Consider the following 19,671-nt stretch of genomic DNA (forward strand, 5'->3'; position numbering starts at 1 on the left):
TCTGCCTCTCAATATGGTGGCGTATTGAGAAGTGTATTGCGTATGAACCGCATTCACCATAGGGACCTTCTAATGTCACAGGGTCATGTGACTGTGCCCCTCACCCCAATGTCAATGTATGGCGGTGGTATCCAATAACTGGATAGCTATAACTGTATCCCTTTCCCTGCCCACGCCTAACATAGACTTATTTCTATATAATAAATGACCACCTAATTGTATTATTATTCGGGGGTAGGGCTAATATCTTTATATTATATAGATTCTAGTGTATTATACTGTGCCCTGTATTTCCCAGTAGAAAATAATCCTTGGGAAGCACAGTCCTCATCCCTGACCACCAGGACCAGTTAGCGCTCTGTCAGTACATGGCAGCCTCCCCTCTCCACCACGCTGCTCCACTGTGTACTGGTGCTTATTCTGACACTAGGGCTGGGCTCACATCCTATTTTTTCCATCCATTTAATGTATACCAAAAATGTATGTGTTAACAGATACCTCAGACTGATGCAGTACGGTGGCGTCCGTTCACCATACAGTTTCATGGTAATTTACTTTAACGTATGCATTTTTTTAATAGACTCTGCAGGATACAAAAACGTGGAGTGCTGCACATTTGTATACATCGAACCGATAGGAAATAGTATTTTTCTAGGCTCCAGCAGGGCACATTTTTGAGAGTTTCACTTTAAGACACATAAAAATGGCCCCTGATTAAAATACATATTTTTGTGGGAATTTTTGCCAATGATCCCCCTCTGGTATACTGTCCATGTTGTGGGACCATTTGTGTACTTCTAGTAAGTATTTGCTGGCTGCAAATATGACCTGAAGGTCTTTCAGGTTCGCCTGCCATTAAAGTGAATGGGGCCTGCCGCGAACGCACGGTTCGCGAACATTTAATCACGAATGCACGTTCGCAAATAGTCCTGGGCGATGTTCGGCCATCACTAATGCTCTATATTTTATATCTGGTGTAGTAAAGTATGACGTCTGCGTGGTTTTGTATATTCACTTTAATATTTTATGATGGTCTCATGGAGTTACGTGTATGTAATATCAAGCACTGGTATATACCAGGGTCTATGCACCCTGAATTTATGTGCAAGATGTGTAGCTGACCTTTAATGTCTTCCCAATAAAAAACTGTATCTTTGAATACATAATTTTCTTCTTTACGATCGCAGAATATGTTTGACATCTATTGCGTTCGTTCATGTGACTTAGCCAGGTGACCGCATTATGAATAGCGCATGCGTGTGGAAGATACGGCGGCCATATTTGACTTTTGGCATCTACCGGACAGCAAGTAGTGGGATATCAGGCGGGACATTGATTGCATCAATGAGCGCCTTAGAATGCGATCATGTGAGGGGAGGCGGGGAGCGCATTCGGAGACGTTTTTTATGAGACTAATGAAAGTGATATAATGCAGACGCCATGCAGGTGATTTTAATTGTTTGTAATGAACTGGGTATATACAGTACAGACCAAAAGTTTGGACACACCTTCTCATTCAAAGAGTTTTCTCTATTTTCATGACAAGCAAATTGTAGATTCACACTGAAGGCATCAAAACTATGAATTAACACATTATATACCGTATTTTTCGCCCCATAAGACGCACTTTTTCTTCCCCCAAAATGGGGGAGAAATGCCCCTGCGTCTTATGGGGCGAATGCTGCCACTTTTACATCGCAAGCTGCGATGTATGAGCAGAGCGGGGACTCGGAGAGGGACTGGGAGGAGCTGGGGGCCGGCAATAGCGGCGAGGCGGTGCAGTCAGTGTAGTATAGCACCGCCCCGCCGCTCCGTTATACTAATATAAGATCTCATATTCAAGTAATAGTTATTAAACATGCCCCCCAACTGCTATTACTACCTTACATCCTAATCGCTGCTGTAGAATTCAGGCAGGCCGGGCGGGCGGCAGCGTAACTCGTGTCACGTGCCTGTGCCGCCTACTTTATGAATGAAGTAGGCGCCGCAGGCAAGTGATGTCAATTAGACGCTGCCTGAATTCTACAGCAGCGATTAGGATGTAAGGTAGTAATAGGAGTTGGGGGGCATGTTTAATAACTATTAATTCAATATGACAACTTATATTTGTATGGCAGCGGCGGCGGCGGCGGGGGGGGGGCGGTTCGGATTGCGATCTGTGGATGGCACTGTTACAGGGGGGGGGATCTGTGAATGGCACTGTTATGGGCTGGGGGGGTCTGTGCATGGCACTGTTATGGGCCACCCACAGATCCCCCCCAGCCCATAACAGTGCCATCCACAGATCCCCCCTGTAACAGTGCCATCCACAGATCCCCCTGTAACAGTGTCAGCCACAGACCCCCCCCCCCTGTAACAGTGCAAGCCACAGATCCCCCCATAACAGTGTCAGTCATCCACAGATCCCCCCCATAACAGTGTCAGTCATCCACAGATCCCCCCATAACAGTGTCCGTCATCCACAGATCCCCCCATAACAGTGTCCGTCATCCACAGATCCCCCCATAACAGTGTCCGTCATCCACAGATCCCCATAACAGTGTCCGTCATCCACAGATCCCCCCATAACAGTGTCCGTCATCCACAGATCCCCCCCATAACAGTGTCAGTCATCCACAGATCCCCCCTGTAACAGAACAGTGCCATCCACAGATCCCCCTGTAACAGTGTCAGCCACAGACCCCCCCCCCCCTGTAACAGTGCAAGCCACAGACCCCCCCCATAACAGTGTCAGTCATCCACAGATCCCCCCATAACAGTGTCAGTCATCCACAGATCCCCCCATAACAGTGTCCGTCATCCACAGATCCCCCCATAACAGTGTCCGTCATCCACAGATCCCCCCATAACAGTGTCCGTCATCCACAGATCCCCCTATAACAGTGTACGTCATCCACAGATCCCCCATAACAGTGTCCGTCATCCACAGATCCCCCCATAACAGTGTCCGTCATCCACAGATCCCCCCATAACAGTGTCCGTCATCCACAGATCCCCCCCATAACAGTGTCAGTCATCCACAGATCCCCCCTGTAACAGTGTCAGCCACAGACCCCCCCCTGTAACAGTGCAAGTCACAGATCCCCCCATAACAGTGTCAGTCATCCACAGATCCCCCCATAACAGTGTCAGTCATCCACAGATCCCCCCATAACAGTGTCCGTCATCCACAGATCCCCCCATAACAGTGTCCGTCATCCACAGATCCCCCCATAACAGTGTCAGTCATCCACAGATCCCCCCATAACAGTGTCCGTCATCCACAGATCCCCCCATAACAGTGTCCGTCATCCACAGATCCCCCATAACAGTGTCCGTCATCCACAGATCCCCCATAACAGTGTCCGTCATCCACAGATCCCCCCATAACAGTGTCAGTCATCCACAGATCCCCCTGTAACAGTGCCATCCACAGATCCCCCCTGTAACAGTGCCATCCACAAATCCCCCCTGTAACAGTGTCAGCCACAGACCCCCCCCCCTGTAACAGTGCAAGCCACAGATCCCCCCCATAACAGTGTCAGTCATCCACAGATCCCCCCATAACAGTGTCAGTCATCCACAGATCCCCCCATAACAGTGTCCGTCATCCACAGATCCCCCCATAACAGTGTCCGTCATCCACAGATCCCCCCATAACAGTGTCCGTCATCCACAGATCCCCCGATAACAGTGTACGTCATCCACAGATCCCCCATAACCGTGTCCGTCATCCACAGATCCCCCCATAACAGTGTCAGTCATCCACAGATCCCCCCCATAACAGTGTCAGTCATCCACAGATCCCCCCATAACAGTGTCCGTCATCCACAGATCCCCCCATAACAGTGTCCGGCATCCACAGATCCCCCCATAACAGTGTCCGTCATCCACAGATCTCCCATAACGGTGTCCGTCATCCACAGATCCCCCCATAACGGTGTCCGTCATCCACAGATCCCCCCCATAACAGTGTGAGTCATCCACAGATCCCCAGTAATAGTGCCATCCACAGACCACCATTAGTTCCAAACCCACCAAACACACAGCACACCTTTTGGTTAAAAAATTTTTTTTTCTTATTTTCCTCCCCAAAAACCTAGGTGCGTCTTATGAGCCGGTGCGTCTTATAGGGCGAAAAATACGGTACATAACAAAAAAGTGTGAAACAACTGAAAATATGTAGTATTCTAGGTTCTTAAAAGTAGCCACCTTTTGCTTTGATTACTGCTTTGCACTCTCTTGGCCTTCTCTTGATGAGCTTCAAGAGGTAGTCACCTGAAATGGTCTTCCAACAGTCTTGAAGGAGTTCCCAGAGATGCTTAGCACTTGTTGGCCCTTTTGCCTTCACTCTGCGGTCCAGCTCACCCCAAACCATCTTGATTGGGTTCAGGTCCGGTGACTGTGGAGGCCAGGTCACCTGGCGCAGCACCCCATCACTCTCCTTCATGGTCAAATAGCCCTTACACAGCCTGGAGGTGTGTTTGGGGTCATTGTCCTGTTGAAAAATAAATGATGGTCCAACTAAACGCAAACCGGATGGAATAGCATGCCGCTGCAAGATACTGTGGTAGCCATGCTGGTTTAGTATGCCTTCAATGTTGAATAAATCCCCAACAGTGTCACCAGCAAAGCACCCCCACACCATCACACCTCCTCCTCCTCCGTGCTTCACGGTGGGAACCAGGCATGTAGAGTACATCCGTTCACCTTTTCTGCGTCGCACAAAGACACGGTGGTTGGAACGAAAGATCTCAAATTTGGACTCATCAGAGGACTCATCAGACCAAAGCACAGATTTCCACTGGTCGTATGTCCATTCCTTGTGTTCTTTAGCCCAAACAAGTCTCTTCTGCTTGTTGCCTGTCCTTAGCAGTGGTTTCCTAGCAGATATTCTACCATGAAGGTCTGATTCACAGAGTCTCCTCTTAACAGTTGTTCTAGAGATGTGTCTGCTGCTAGAACCAGGGCCGTCTTTAATATTGATTGGACCCTGGGCAAAAATTTACTTGGGCCCCCTGGATCCCGCCTTCCCACACCTTAGCATGCAATCACGCCCTCCACCACAACACACACACAAAAAATCCACACATCTGGTAGAGTCCAGTGAATGACTGTAAATACTTCCAGTTCTGAAGACTCCAGCGGCTCAGGATCAGTGTTCTGGGCTGGAAGTGGGCACCGCTCTGCAGGAAGGAGACCAGGGCTCGGCTCACCCTAGTGTTCCAGTGCACCCCAGCACCCCACAGTATGCAGTATAGCACCCTATAGTATACAGCACCACACAGTATGCAGTTTAGCACCCCACAGTATACAGTACCCCACAGTATATAGTAGAGCAGTATAGCAGCCCACAGTATACAGCACCTCACGGTATACAACCCCTCACTGTATACAGCACCCCAAACTATACACGATACAGCCCCCCACACTATACAGTACAGCAGTATAGCACTCCCCCCCCACTATACAGGCCCCCCCACACTATACAGGCCCCCCACAGTATACAGACCACCACACAGTATACAGCCCACCACACAGTATACAGGCCCCCACACAGTATACAGGCCACCCCCCCCCAGTATACAGCCCACCACACAATATACAGCCCATTACACAATATATAGCCCACCACACAATATACAGCCCACCACACAGTATACAGCCCACCACACAGTATACAGCACCCCACTATACAGTAGTTTACAGTATATTAACATAACAGCCCCTGTCACCTTTTTCTGATGTAATCTTTACACAAAAAAGCTCCACAGTTAACTTCTGCAACACTCAGTAGGACCTGTGATGACCTCAAAGTCATGTGACCAGTAATTGCTAGGTTACTGGTCACATGGTAATGATGTCATTAAGGTCCTAGAGCAAAACTCATTAAGGTCCTAGAATTAAGATCATTAACACAGTACGATCATGATGCCTGTGTAGCTGACAGCCTGACACCCGGGGCAGTAGCTAGCAGGGCTCAAGAGGCAGCTGCCTAGGGGCCCCCCAGGAGCAACTGGGCCCAGGGCAGCTGCCCCTTTTGCCCCTTGGTAAAGACGGCCCTGGCTAGAACTCTGTGGCATTGACCTGGTCTCTAATCTGAGCTGCTGTTAACCTGCGATTTCTGAGGCTGGTGACTCGGATGAACTTATCCTCCGCAGCAGAGGTAACTCTTGGTCTTCCTTTCCTGGGGCGGTCCGCATGTGAGCCAGTTTCTTTGTAGTGCTTGATGGTTTTTGTGAATGCACTTGGGGACACCTTTAAAGTTTTCCCAATTTTTCGGACTGACTGACCTTCATTTCTTAAAGTAATGATGGCCACTCGTTTTTCTTTACTTAGCTGCTTTTTTCTTGCCATAATACAAATTCTAACAGTCTATTCAGTAGGACTATCAGCTGTGTATCCACCTGACTTCTCCACAACGCAACTGATGGTTCCAACCCTATTTATAAGGCAAGAAATCCCACTTATTAAACCTGAAAGGGCACACCTGTGAAGTGAAAACCATTTCAGGTGACTACCTGTTGAAGCTCATCAAGAGAATGCCAAGAGTGTGCAAAGCAGTAATCAAAGCAAAAGGTGGCTACTTTGAAGAATCTAGAATATGACATATTTTCAGTTGTTTGTTATGTATATAAATTGTATTTTGTAGAGAGAATCTAAATCGCACATCCTCATTCCTATACTTATGACTACTGTACGTAATTTGCAGCATTTCATTTGATAAAACATGGCTACACAGCACAAGTATCAATCATTTGCTGTGCACTATTAAGAGGCATTAGTATACAGTTTGATCAAAGAGCATAGGCCCACTTACCGCGACAAGGTTGCCTCTTGTTAAGTGGGGACCTAATCTAACCATAGCGCAGTGCCGTGCGGCGACCACCGCACCTCCACACCGCTCCAGCAGGCGACGGGATCCAACAGCCACAACGCGGCTCCACTGTGCGGCAGAGCCACCCAGGCCTCGGACCCCATCACTCCACCAGCACGGCACAGAAGCAGCGACGGCCACCGTCCAGCGCCACATGTGAACTGGTGCAAAGGAATCACCTGTTCACAGCTTCTCAGGAACTCCAACTGAGATGTGGTAGGAATTATAAGACCCTTTGCAGACTTCTGCTAATTAAAAGCACCTGTGTCACATGGGGAGGAGTGCTGACTCAGAGGGGGGAAAAGAAGTTAAAGCATATAAATTGTATTTTGTAGAGAGAATCTAAATCGCACATCCTCATTCCTATACTTATGACTACTGTACGTAATTTGCAGCATTTCATTTGATAAAACATGGCTATACAGCACAAGTATCAATCATTTGCTGTGCACTATTAAGAGGCATTAGTATACAGTTTGATCAAAGAGCATAGGCCCACTTACCGCGACAAGGTTGCCTCTTGTTAAGTGGGGACCTATTCTAACCATAGCGCAGTGCCGTGCGGCGACCACCGCGCCTCCACACCGCTCCAGCAGGTGACGGGATCCAACAGCCACAACGCGGCTCCACTGTGCAGCAGAGCCACCCAGGCCTCGGACCCCATCACTCCACCAGCACGGCACAGAAGCAGCGACAGCCACCGTCCAGCGCCGCATCTGAACTGGTGCAAAGGGATCACCTGTTGATGTACAGTAGTCATAAGTATAGGAATGAGGATGTGCGATTTAGATTCTCTCTACAAAATACAGTTTGTTATGTATATAATTCCACATGTGTTAATTCATAGTTTTGATGCCTTCAGTGTGAATCTACAATTTTCATAATGCCAAGAGTGTGCAAAGCAGTAATCAAAGCAAAAGGTGGCTACTTTGAAGAATCTAGAATATGACATATTTTCAGTTGTTTGTTATGTATATAATTCCACATGTGTTAATTCATAGTTTTGATGCCTTCAGTGTGAATCTACAATTTTCATAGTCATGAAAATAAAGAAAACTCTTTGAATGAGAAGGTGTGTCCAAACTTTTGGTCTGTACTGTATATGGCAACCATTCCACGGTCCCTCACTTCCACTGACGAAGCCGGGTTGGGTAAGTGAGGGACACTGGGATGGGAAATTTGGCTGTATTGAAAACTACGTGAATAGGTGAGCAGCCCTTGTGACATGTTTGGCTCTCCTCTGCACTATTGTTCAGCACTTTACAATATTAGGCTGGATTTCACTATATGTGCAGCTTGCACTAGCTTATGTGGGAACTGCAAAAGCTTTTTGTTATCATCTGCAATATCATGCTGTATGGTGTCATCCTGTGATATTCCAGGCTGTCAGGTGCACTTCATACATCCACCACTAGATGGGGGTAGCACCACAGTATAAATAGTGCAGTTCAGGCCTAGTTAGGGGAGATTGTGGGTTCTCTCTAAGGAGATGGAGTGAGGAGCTACAGGTGGAAGGAGAGGTCTCCTCTCCTCCCCGCTCTCTGGAGCTTCACGGCCCAGCAAAGCCATCATACACCTCAGGATCTAAGCCAGGAAGACAGGGGGAGAGAAGTCTACCTTTATTCTTCAGGAGCAACAAGTGAATTTCTTGTATTTAGTGGATTGAGGCAAAGTAAGGATAAAGCCATTGTTATAGGCTTTAGGCGCCTTTGTAATTTGGTGAAGGACTTAATAGCTTCAGACAGCCTCATCGTATTTCTTAGGACAGATAAGGATTCTGTCATGTCACTTGTGTAGAAGATTGGGACTACCTCAACTAAGCAAGGCCAAGAGCTGTTTTCCCAGTGAGTGCATAACTTATCACCCTTGCCTGACACAGTATCATCAGCACAGCCTGTTACTAGGATTCATCACATCCAACTTAAATGTTTATCAGAGATGGTCTTATTGCTGGATGTAAACTGTTATCAAGAACCTGGTTATAGTAAAATTTACTGTTGGATTTTAATCTGCCTCATTACTCTAACTCCATACCACTACCACTCCCAACATTTTGCACCACCAAGGTGGTGGCGTCACGACATTACTTGAACCAGGGGCCCAGCCGCACAAGCACCAAGCATCCATCCACCATCAAGGTGGCCGGTGTCCCCTGTAAGCGAGAGTGCCCCGGAGAATCCAGTGCTGTTCTCCCCTTCACTGCACTGCTGGCCCAGCGAGGCGACTGCTAAACAGTGAGTAACCGATGAACTGTATGTACATTCCAGCCCACCGTGCACCTCACATGTTCTACCCCGGCGGACTGGCACGTTGCAGAACCAATTTTCCTTTCCTTTTTCATTGTGAACTAGCACTCTAATGGATTACTTTGGATGTAACTAGTCGGAAAGGATGTTTACTATTCTTTGTTTCTCCCATGTATATAACTGATTACTAGCCCCATCAGTCCCTCTTTTATGTACTTTTTATCCCACTGAGTAGTGTGGACTGCATTGTAATTTTTTTATGGGAATGTATTAATAAAAGATTTTTCTAGTAAAAAATATGGTTGTTTGTAGTTTAATGACCTGGGTATACACAATTTATTTGTAGGTTTTGTATATTTCTTATGTGACCGTAATAGGCCGTCTTATAGGTTTTATCATCCTCAGATAACAGACCTCCCCTCCCCCCATAGTGTCCATAAGTATAATGCAATCTGTATAATTATAATATATAAAATGTATTAATATTATTGCCCCCTCTGCATTATTATTATTAATATTATAATGGCCACCCCTGTAGTATTATTGTAATATTTATGGCCCCTCTGTATTATACTAATAATTATGGCCCCCTTCAGCCCCTCCAGCCAGGGCCGTTTCTTCCCGGGGTGCTGTCAGAAGGGGGGTGCTGGCAGGGCACAGCAGAAGATGAGCGCTACGCTTCCATTATGGAAGCGCTCACTCATCTCTATAGTCATCTGTATCGCCGTCCTCAGGACGGCGATACAAATGTCTGTGCTGCGGCAGGGGAGGGAGAGGTGTGTCCCCTCCCTGTTCCTCTTATAAGCTGCCAGCACTTGGTTGGCAGCCTATCAGAGGCCGGTGCAGGCAGCGCAATGACGTAATCCCGCCGCCTGAGCCAGCGAGGGACACAGGCCGGATGAGGCCTGCATCGCATCCTGGAGGAGGTAAGTATAATTTTTTTGTTTTTTTTTATATATACAGTATATATGTACAAATTACAATACTGGCACATAAGGGGGGCTGCTGGCACATAAGAGGGGCTACTGGCACAGACATAAGGGGGACTAATGGTACATGATAGGGGCTACTGGCACATGATAGGGGGGGCTACTGGCACTTAAGGGGGACTTCTGGCACATAAGGGGGGCTGCTGGCAAATAAGGGGGGCTACTGGCACATAAGGGAGACTACTCGCACCTAAGAGCTGCTGGCAAATAAGGGGGGTTACTGGCACATAAGGGGGGCTACTGGCACATAAGGGGGGCTACTGGCACATAAGGGGGACTACTGGTACATAAGGGGGACTACTGGTACATAAGGGGGGCCTACTGGTACATAAGGGGGGCCTACTGGTACATAAGGGGGGCTACTGGCACATAAGGGGGGCTGCTGGAACATAAGTGGGACTTCTGGCACATAGGGGGGGCTATTGGCACATAGAGGGGGCTACTGGCACATAGGGGGGCTACTGGCACATAATGGGGGACTGCTGGTACATAAGGGGGGCTACTGGCAAATAAGGGGGGCTACTGGCACATAATGGGAGCTACTGGCACATAAGTGGAGCTGCTGGCACATAAGGGGGTCTACTGGCACAGAAGGGGGGCTACTGGCACAAAAGGGGGGCTACTGGCACATAAGGGGGCTACTGGCACATGATGGGGGCACTCTGGCTACTGGCACATGATGGTAGGGGTGCTCTTATTACTGATACATGATTGGGGGCATCTATCGGGGCACGTCTTACTGGCACATTATTGGGTGGCACTATAGTGGTATCCATTGAGGCTAAAAAGAAGGGGTATTTTATATGGGGGGCTCTATATAGCGGCATTTTATACTGGGACACATTATGGTGGGTACTATGGGGAAGGGGGGAGAGGAGCACTATGGGGTCATCTACGGGAGCACTGAGAAGGGGTATTTTATATTGGCACATTATGGGAACATTAGCTCAACTGGGGGCATTACAAGGGGGTATGTTTTACACATTATAAGGAGAATTATTTCTACTGGGGGGCATTATGGTGGGCTTTATTACTCCTCCATGGTATGAGCCCCCTAGTAGCAGCACCAGCCTCTCCCTGCTCTGCTATCCCTCTGCCCTTTCTCCAAATCCTTATTATGAAATCTTTCTCATTAGGATAAAGCAAAACATCAGCTCCACCGAGCCCTCCAGCCAAAGTGTTGAAGTGATGTCTGACATCCCCAAGGGCCAAGCCAAGTAATTGTAAGTTTTCATGTGAAATATGTTTTTTATGCAAATGTATTGCTTAATTGTCATTGCTGTATTGCATGTCATTTTGCATTGTTACATCTGTTGTATCCCAGTTCATAGGCTGGTCAAGTGTGCTTTCTACATCCCACCACTAGATGGGGATAGCACTACCCTGGGATATCTAGCCCAGCTCAGGTCTAATCTGGGTTCAGTTTTTGCCAGTTAGTGAGTGTGCAGATCAAGCACAAGTCTGCTCAGGAGTGAAGTCTAGTCCAAGAAGGGACAAAGTAGAAAAAGGACTTAAAGGGCTTCTGTCACCCAACTAAACTCCTTTATTTTTTTTTTTTTATTCTTATGGGTACTTATAATCCCTATACTGCGATATATCTATACATTATGTTATTAATCATTTTCGTTCAGTAGATAATGCAAAAAACATACTTTTATAATATGTAAATTACCTGTCTACCAGCAAGTAGGGCGGCTACTCGCTAGTAGCAGCCGCAAAAAAACGCCCCCTCCTCCTGTTGATTGACAGGGCCAATCGCAGTATAGGGATTATAAGTACCCCCACCCCCCCCAAAAAAAAGAGTTTAGTGGGATAATAGCCACTACCCAGGCATCAAAGACCTTTGGGGAGTCTAGGTGAAGGATTCTCTAGCCACGGACAACCTCACCAAACTTCACTGGATTTAAAAGGGACCGGAAGCAAAGTCACCTACCAGTAAGAATTATACAGAACCACAGCCTGAGTCAGGACCTAGCCAAAACCTATTAACAGTGGATCAGCGGTATTCTTCTATATACCCAGACACTGTATTCTGTCTGGATGTTTATGCTGCAACTAAAACCAGCTACAGTAAAAGTTGTGAGTTGTATCCTACCACTGTCTACTTCATTCTTCAATATCACTACAACTGGTTGTACCACCATAAACGGTACTGGCGTCACGACAAATACCACCAAGGAACCCAGCCGCCACAAGTACCCTAAACACCGGCTGGTGCTCCCCTACCACAGAGTGTGCCCCGGAATGTTTCGTGTTGTCTTCCTCATCACTGTGCTGCTGGCCCAGGGAGGCTTTCTCATCGGCCCATCGGGGGGGGGGGGGGGGGGGATTTTGTTTGACACTCGCCCTGAGAGAAATATTACCTAGAAACTGCACTGCCTCCAGCATACAACCCTGCCCCTGCCTTCAGTCCTCCAGCATACAGTCCCGTGTAAGATAAATCACTCCCCCTGCCTTCAGCCCCTCCAGCATACAGTCCCATGTAAAATACATCACTCCCCCTGTCTTCCGCTCCTCCAGCATATAGTCCCATGTAAAATACACCCCCCAGAGGACGCCATCTGCCCATCTTTGCTGTCAATATACCAGGCCTACCAGTATTACCCCTTTATATACCGCCTGGTCATCCCACACCTAACACTCAGGGAGATAAGTGACTCAGACTGAGTCACTTGTCTCCCTAAGTGTTAGGGGTGGGGTGACCAGCCTGGCAGGTGGAATATCAAGAGGTAATACTGGTAGGCCTGGTATATGGACAGCAGAGATGGGCAGATGGCGTCCTCTAGGCACTACTGTCTCTCTGGTCATCCTTCACCAGGACCCTGACTGCCACCTGCTTGGCCTGGCTCTCATGGCACTTCACTGCCTGGTGCTTGGCTATCAGCACTGAGTGACAGTCAGTGTGACTTAGTGACTCAGTGCTGATAGCCAAGCACCAGGCAGTGAGGTGCCATGAGAGCCAGGCCAAGCAGGTGGCAGTCAGGGTGCTGGTGAAGGATGACCAGAGAGACAGTAGTGCCTAGAGGATGCCATCTGCCCATCTCTGCTGTCCATATACCAGGCCAGGCCTACCAGTATTACCCCTTGATATACCGCCTGCTCCCCTGGTCACACTGTGACACTAACTGTCACTTACTGTCAGTGTCGCTCATTCAGGCTGCCTGTGGAGTCTGTCCTGAAGGGGCACTGCGGCAGCCATCTTCTTCTTCTTCTTGCTCCAGCTCTGCAGTGTATTTCCCAGGTGGGCAGAGCCTATCAGTGAAGTGCCGTACTGCCATGCACTCCCTGGTGATATATCAGGGCGTGCGCTCCTTCTGCTGAAACTGCTCCTCGCTCTGAGGCGCTGCGCAGTTCAGCAGAGCAGAGTGAAAAACTGAGGTTAATTTTTTTGCGCCAGTGGCCAGCGCACCCATGCAGTCTGGTGCCCGGGGTTACAGCCCCCCCCCCCCCCCCCCCCATGCTACGCCACTGCTGCTATGTATGGATCCTCCAAACTATTCCAATGAGGATATATACATTTTATGAGCTTTCATTTTGTATGTTTTATATAATTACATATGGACTTTTGTCATAATGATACAAATGAAGCAGAAAACTCAAAATGCATTGTGTGAATTGTGTTCTGGATACAAGGAGATGAGGATTGCGATATCCATTATGGGATGCTATAAATCCACCCCACGTGTTATTATTCACCAAGGTGATACGCACCACCTCCAATTAATATCCACCTATAAAAGGAGCTAAAAAATGGCATACTGTCCACCACTGATGAAGGAGCGGCTAGCTCCGAAACGCGTTTGGTAATAAAGAGACAGTATACCGAGATGTACTGCACCCACAATAGTTTATACACTGGATTGAATACAGCTTACCATCTACATTGAAACTAGGAGAGCTCCACTATTCTAATCAGCGCATCGACACCCAAGCACAAGTATAACCGGCGAACTCAGCACCACGTGGGACACCGATACAGCGAGATCCATAGAGACTGCTGCGATACATACAAGTGCCCGCCGCATGATGTTCGATACAGATGATGGGTAACGTTACTATACTGTTAATGCGCATAATAGTTACACCATCTGAGTTACTCTAGACATTTAATGGGGATATAGTTGCGGTCAAATGTGTGACTGATTAAAAAGGACATATACTGTTCCATATCAGTCAGGCATAACTGATATTGCATAGACTTGGCACATTAACTATTTCATATTACTATTAATGCACAGTGATCACTAGTTATAACAAGGTTTTATTATGAGATCCTATTGAACAGTTTTTTTGCTTTTTTTCGTTTTAATCCTTTACGTTTTTGGATTTTTCAATAAATGTACAATTTTAAACATGTAATGTGTTGGTCATCCTTGTGACAGGCAGATATTAGAGTGCCCCCCCCCCCCTCTTCTTCCTTATTTATCGATATTTCATACACTTGTACCACACAGGGCCTTCACGGCCGTTACCATGACAACTGCTACACCCAGCAGCTACAAGCAGCACAACACAGCTATCCTAAGAACAAACGGAGCAAAACGTCTTCCCATTGGTCGGATTCCTTCCGTCAGTCACGTCTTTGGACGTATTCCATCCTGTGTGTTTGCAGTAGGGAAATAAAGCTCAGTGATTGGACGCCCATATCCGCAGCCGATAATCATCCTCATCGGCCATTGGTCAATATTGCTTTCACTCAAAGTAGCTCCGTGAGCCTGGCGCATGCGCATAGTGAGAGGCTAAAGCGCTGGTCCTAGGAATTGGCAGCTCCCGGGCAAGGTGTCTGGGTTAGCCGTGCTGCACGGGGAGTGTCCCGGGATTGTCGCAAGGATGCCGGTAATGAGGGGATGGGGGTGTGAATGGCAGGTCTTGCTTCGTGTACACAAAGCCAGAGACAGATCGTCCATTCATATAGAAGGCCTCCCCTTTCTAGGGGAGTGATGATGACTAGGGATGAGCGAATCGACTTCGGATCAAACATCCGAAGTCGATTCGCATAAAACTTCGTTCTAATACTTTACGGAGCTGGAGCTCCGTACTGTATTAGAATGTATTGGCTCCGATGAGCCGAAGTTATTCGAAGTCTCGCGAGACTTCGCGAAGCAATATTTTCGGCTCATCGGAGCCAATACAAATCTAAAAGGGCTCTTTCACACTTGCGTTGTCCGTCCGGATCCGGCGTGTACTCCACTTGCCGGAATTACACGCCGGATCCGGAAAAACGCAAGTGTACTGAAAGCATTTGAAGACGGATCCGTCTTCAAAATGCGTTCAGTGTTTTTACTATGGCAGCCAGGACGCTATTAAAGTCCTGGTTGCCATAGTAGGAGCGGGGAGTGGGGGAGCGGCATACTTGCAGTCCGCACGGCTCCCGGGGCGCTCCAGAGTGACGTCAGAGCGCTCCATGCGCATGGATGACGTGCCATGCGATCACGTGATTACTTTAGCGTCCCGCAGCCATGGTAACCACTCTAAAAAAGCTAAACGTCGGATCCGGCAATGCGCAGAAACGACGTTTAGCTTTAGGCCGGATCCGGATCAATGCCTTTCAATGGGCATTCATTCCGGATCCGGCCTTGCGGCAAGTGTTCAGGATTTTTGGCCGGAGCAAAAAGCGCAGCATGCTACAGTATTTTCTCCGGCCAAAAAACGTTCCGTTCCGGAACTGAAGACATCCTGATGCATCCTGAACGGATTTCACTCCATTCAGAATGCATTAGGATAAAACTGATCAGGATTCTTCTGGCATAGAGCCCCGACGACGGAACTCTATGCCGGAAGAAAAGAACGCAGTCCTGCACACTACCTTATGGTTTTGCGGTACGTTTTAAACGGATCAGTTTTTTTGTGTTTCCGTTTGTTTTCCTTTTTTATTCGGATCGCAAATAGAAACGGAAGCATACAATAATGTTTAAACAGGCTACTGTCACACTAGCGTTGTTTAAACCCAGCGTTCAATTCCGACACCGGAACTGCCCGCCGGATCCGGAAAAACGTATTACATTTGAATCCTTCAGGATTTAGATCACAATGTAAAAATGCATTGGAAAAAGCGGATCCGCCATTTATGGACTTTTAACTATTGTTTTCACATTTTTCGGGTTTAACATGCAAAAGCCGGATCCGGCGTTAATGCAAGTCAATGGGAAAAAGGCCTGATTCGGCGTTCAGTCAAAGTGTTCAGGATTTTTGGCCGGAGGTAAAAATACAACATGCTACGGTTTTCTGAAAAGCCTGATCAGTCAAAAAGACTGAAATGAAGACATCCTGATGCATCCTGAACGGAATGCTCTCCATTCGGAATGCATGGGGATAAAACTGATCAGTTCTTTTCCGGATTTGAGTTCCTAGGACTGAACTCAGCGCCGGAAAAGAAAAACGCTAGTGTGAAAGTGCCCTAAGTACATTGAAAAATTGGGCTGCGCATAACATTTTCAGTAGATGTTTCAGCAACAACTGATACGGATGGATTCCGTATGCGTTCCGTTTTTCAGTTTGTGTGCAGGAGGCCTAAGGCTACATGCACACGACCATATGAATGGGTCCGCATCCATTCTGCAATTTTGCGGAACGGGTGCGGACCCATTCATTTCTATGGGGCTGCGAAAGATGCGGACGGCACACCGTGTGCTGTCAGCATCCGTTGCTCGGTGCTTCGGCCCCGCAAAAAAAACAGAACATGTCCTATTCTTGTCATCAGAGCAACAATAGACATTCTCTATGACAGCCTCGACATGTGCTGTCTGCAAATTGCGGAACGCACATGGGCCGGTGTCCATGTTTTGCGGACCTGTGCATGTTCGTGTGCATGTAGCCTAATAAGGGTCCATTTACACGTCTGCATGAATGGATCAATTTTGCGGAACGGGTGCGGATCCATTAATTTTCAATGTGCTGTCTGCATCCGCACTTCCGCCCCCCCCCCCCCCCCCCAAAATATAGAAAATGTCCTATTATTGTCTACAATAGCGGACAAGAATAGGCATTTTCTATGAAAGTGCCGGCTATGTGCGGTCCGCAAAATTCGGAACGCACATTGCCGGTGTCCGTGTTTTGCAATTTGCAGACTGCAAAACACTTGCGGACGTGTGAATGTAGCCTTAGAACGAAGTTTTATACGAATCGACTTCGGGATGTTTCCTCCGAAGTTGATTTGCTGATCCCTAATGATGACACATGTGTACAGGAGGATGTGCTGCCCATACCTGACCCTGCCAGGCGATGTAATGGGTACAATGTGACAGCACGGTGGAGCACCACACTGCATGGATCCAGTCACCCCGCCATCTCTACCCTCTCCGCTCTTCTGCTATATGATTGGTTTATACATTTTCTGATGCTTTTTTCCTGAAAGTAATTCTCTTTTATCCACAGATCAACAAAGCAGATAAACCAGAGTCTAGCGACAACGTGAAGGTTGTGGTGCGATGTCGCCCTCTAAACGAGCGAGAAAAGGTGATGGGTAGCAAGATGGCCGTCAGGGTGGATGAAATCCGAGGGACTATTGCAGTCCACAAGGTGGACTCTATGAACGAACCCCCAAAGACGTTCACGTTTGACACAGTGTTTGGGACGGACAGTAATCAGCTGGATGTCTACAATCTCACGGCCCGGCCTATAGTAGATTCTGTGCTGGAGGGCTACAATGGTACGTAGCACTGGAGGGTTGGTTTTTACTCTTTGTACACGGCCGCTCTTTGCGAGTGCTTCCTTGCCTTGGTCGTTAGCTCCTGTGATGGTGGGCTGCGTCTCCCTTCTACTGTATGGTTCTTACATCTCATCTGCAAGATGCAGTCTCATAGCCAACTGGGCAGCAGTCCTGCTATTGCTGCTCTCGTTTTCTAAAATGGTTTATCCCAGAAAAAGTATCACCTATTCATATCTCCAACACCTGAGACCCCCAGTAATCCTGAGAATGAGGGGCCTCCTCTCTGGATGGAGTGGTAGTGCACATGTGGTCTCCCTACCCATTCACTTCTATGAGGCTGATGTACAGCGTGCTCTCTTAGTCCCATAGAAATGAATGGAGCGCTAGACTGCCATTTGCACCACCATTCCCTGAAAATGGGGACCCCTCATTTTCCTGATTGATAGGGTTCCCAGCGGTTAGACCCCACCACAATCTGACATTTTCAAGGTAGGAAAGGTGATACTTTTTGTGGACTAACCCCTTTAAGTCCAACCATAGTGAGTCTGTTCTAGGAAGATTAGTGCCCTCATGCGAGCCCTCATGGTGGATTTCATTAGCTGGGAGTAATTGAAATAAGTTTCAGGAAAACGATAGGAGACAGAATATAATTATTGTGCCAAAACCCGATGGCCCCATCTTTGAGCACTGTGTCCCCTTCATCATTTACCAGGCACAGTGCCATTGTTTTACACCTGGTTGTCCCTGCTTTTGCAGTTCCCTCGCATTCACTGGACGGAGACTGAGCTGCACTACCAGGCACAACCACTACCAAATGTATGGCGCTGTGCTTCAAAGCAATGATGGGGCCTTCATACAGCTGAGGTGACAGGAGTTGGACCCCTCCGTCTTATAGCGGTGGTCTGTACTTGCTTATATGAAAAAGTTCAGCAACACATTTTGGTTATAATCTGAGGTGACTTGGTTCAGCTGAAGGTACAGTTCAGGGTGGCATTCATGGATGCAGTTGTAGTCAGTTGACTACATGAGTCACCATGTGACTGACATAGTCTGTCAGGCCATGTTGAGGCATGTATAGGTAAATGTTCTCCTAGGATTTCCAGTACACATGCACCAGAGAATGGCGACCAGTGCGACTGTTCTACTGCAGCACCTTTTCAAACCACGATCGTCCGTTACTAAAGCCTTAACCATGTACCTGACATCAAATCTATTTGGCCTCCCATGGCCGCTCTGCCAGATATGCTGATAATGGGGAACCTTGGAGAGTCTGGGCTCTGATAGCTGGCCGTGTGTTGTCAGTTCTTTAGGTGCCCATACCCATAAGAGTAAAGTCAGCCATACCTGCTGATTTGTGTGGAAATGCCCGGTACATGTATGTCTGGGAAGGTTTGGTCAAGTTGATTTTCATTGCCCAATTCTTTTGTTCTCAGGAGAGAAGTGTCTGCTGGCGGCTTTGTCCTGTCTCCCCATTCCGAACACCTGCATGCTCAGCCGAACCCAGCATGTATGTGTATAGGGGAGTCAGGAAGAATAGCCAACAGCTAATGAATGTTCTTGGCCTCCGTCACTGTAGTGGCTTTGTCCATTTCCAGACTACTGCCCTTATAAGCTATGTTCTGGAGATATCGTAATGTAGACCATAGCTCTGGAGTCCAGAGTCTTCTCCCCGCTGCTGTCTCTTCTACAGTAGCTGGACATCAATGTGGCCATTGTAGCTGCTGCGCTTCATTATGTGGATGTGACACTTCTGTGGTCATGCTCAGGCGAGACACAATCACTTTCTTTGTTTCCGTCCTCTTGGCTGAAGTACGATTCTGGACAGAAAATTCATTTACCCTCTTTTCTTCTCTATCACTTATTTTCAACAGTTTTCCTGGTAAATTACCAGCAGTCTGTAGGAAAGTAGTACATGGTCTGTGTAGGAAATGA

The 19,671-nt window shown here is 47.7% G+C and overlaps 1 protein-coding gene across 7 annotated transcripts in view; it reads left to right on the forward strand.

The window, feature by feature from the left end:
• Positions 1 to 14,806: 14,806 nt before the first annotated feature.
• KIF3A (kinesin family member 3A) overlaps positions 14,807 to 19,671 on the forward strand; it is an 80,734-nt gene continuing 75,869 nt past the window's right edge. For all 7 annotated transcript variants that reach the window (XM_044280823.1, XM_044280825.1, XM_044280827.1 and 4 more), the window contains exons 1-2: positions 14,807 to 14,927; positions 17,466 to 17,739. In XM_044280823.1, the coding sequence (XP_044136758.1) occupies positions 14,922 to 14,927; positions 17,466 to 17,739 (280 nt within the window). In that variant the 5' untranslated portion in view covers positions 14,807 to 14,921. The remainder of the gene's footprint in view (positions 14,928 to 17,465; positions 17,740 to 19,671) is intronic.

The sequence above is a fragment of the Bufo gargarizans genome, chromosome 2 (genome assembly GCF_014858855.1).
Source record: "Bufo gargarizans isolate SCDJY-AF-19 chromosome 2, ASM1485885v1, whole genome shotgun sequence".
In the NCBI taxonomy this organism is placed as follows: Eukaryota; Metazoa; Chordata; class Amphibia; order Anura; family Bufonidae; genus Bufo; species Bufo gargarizans.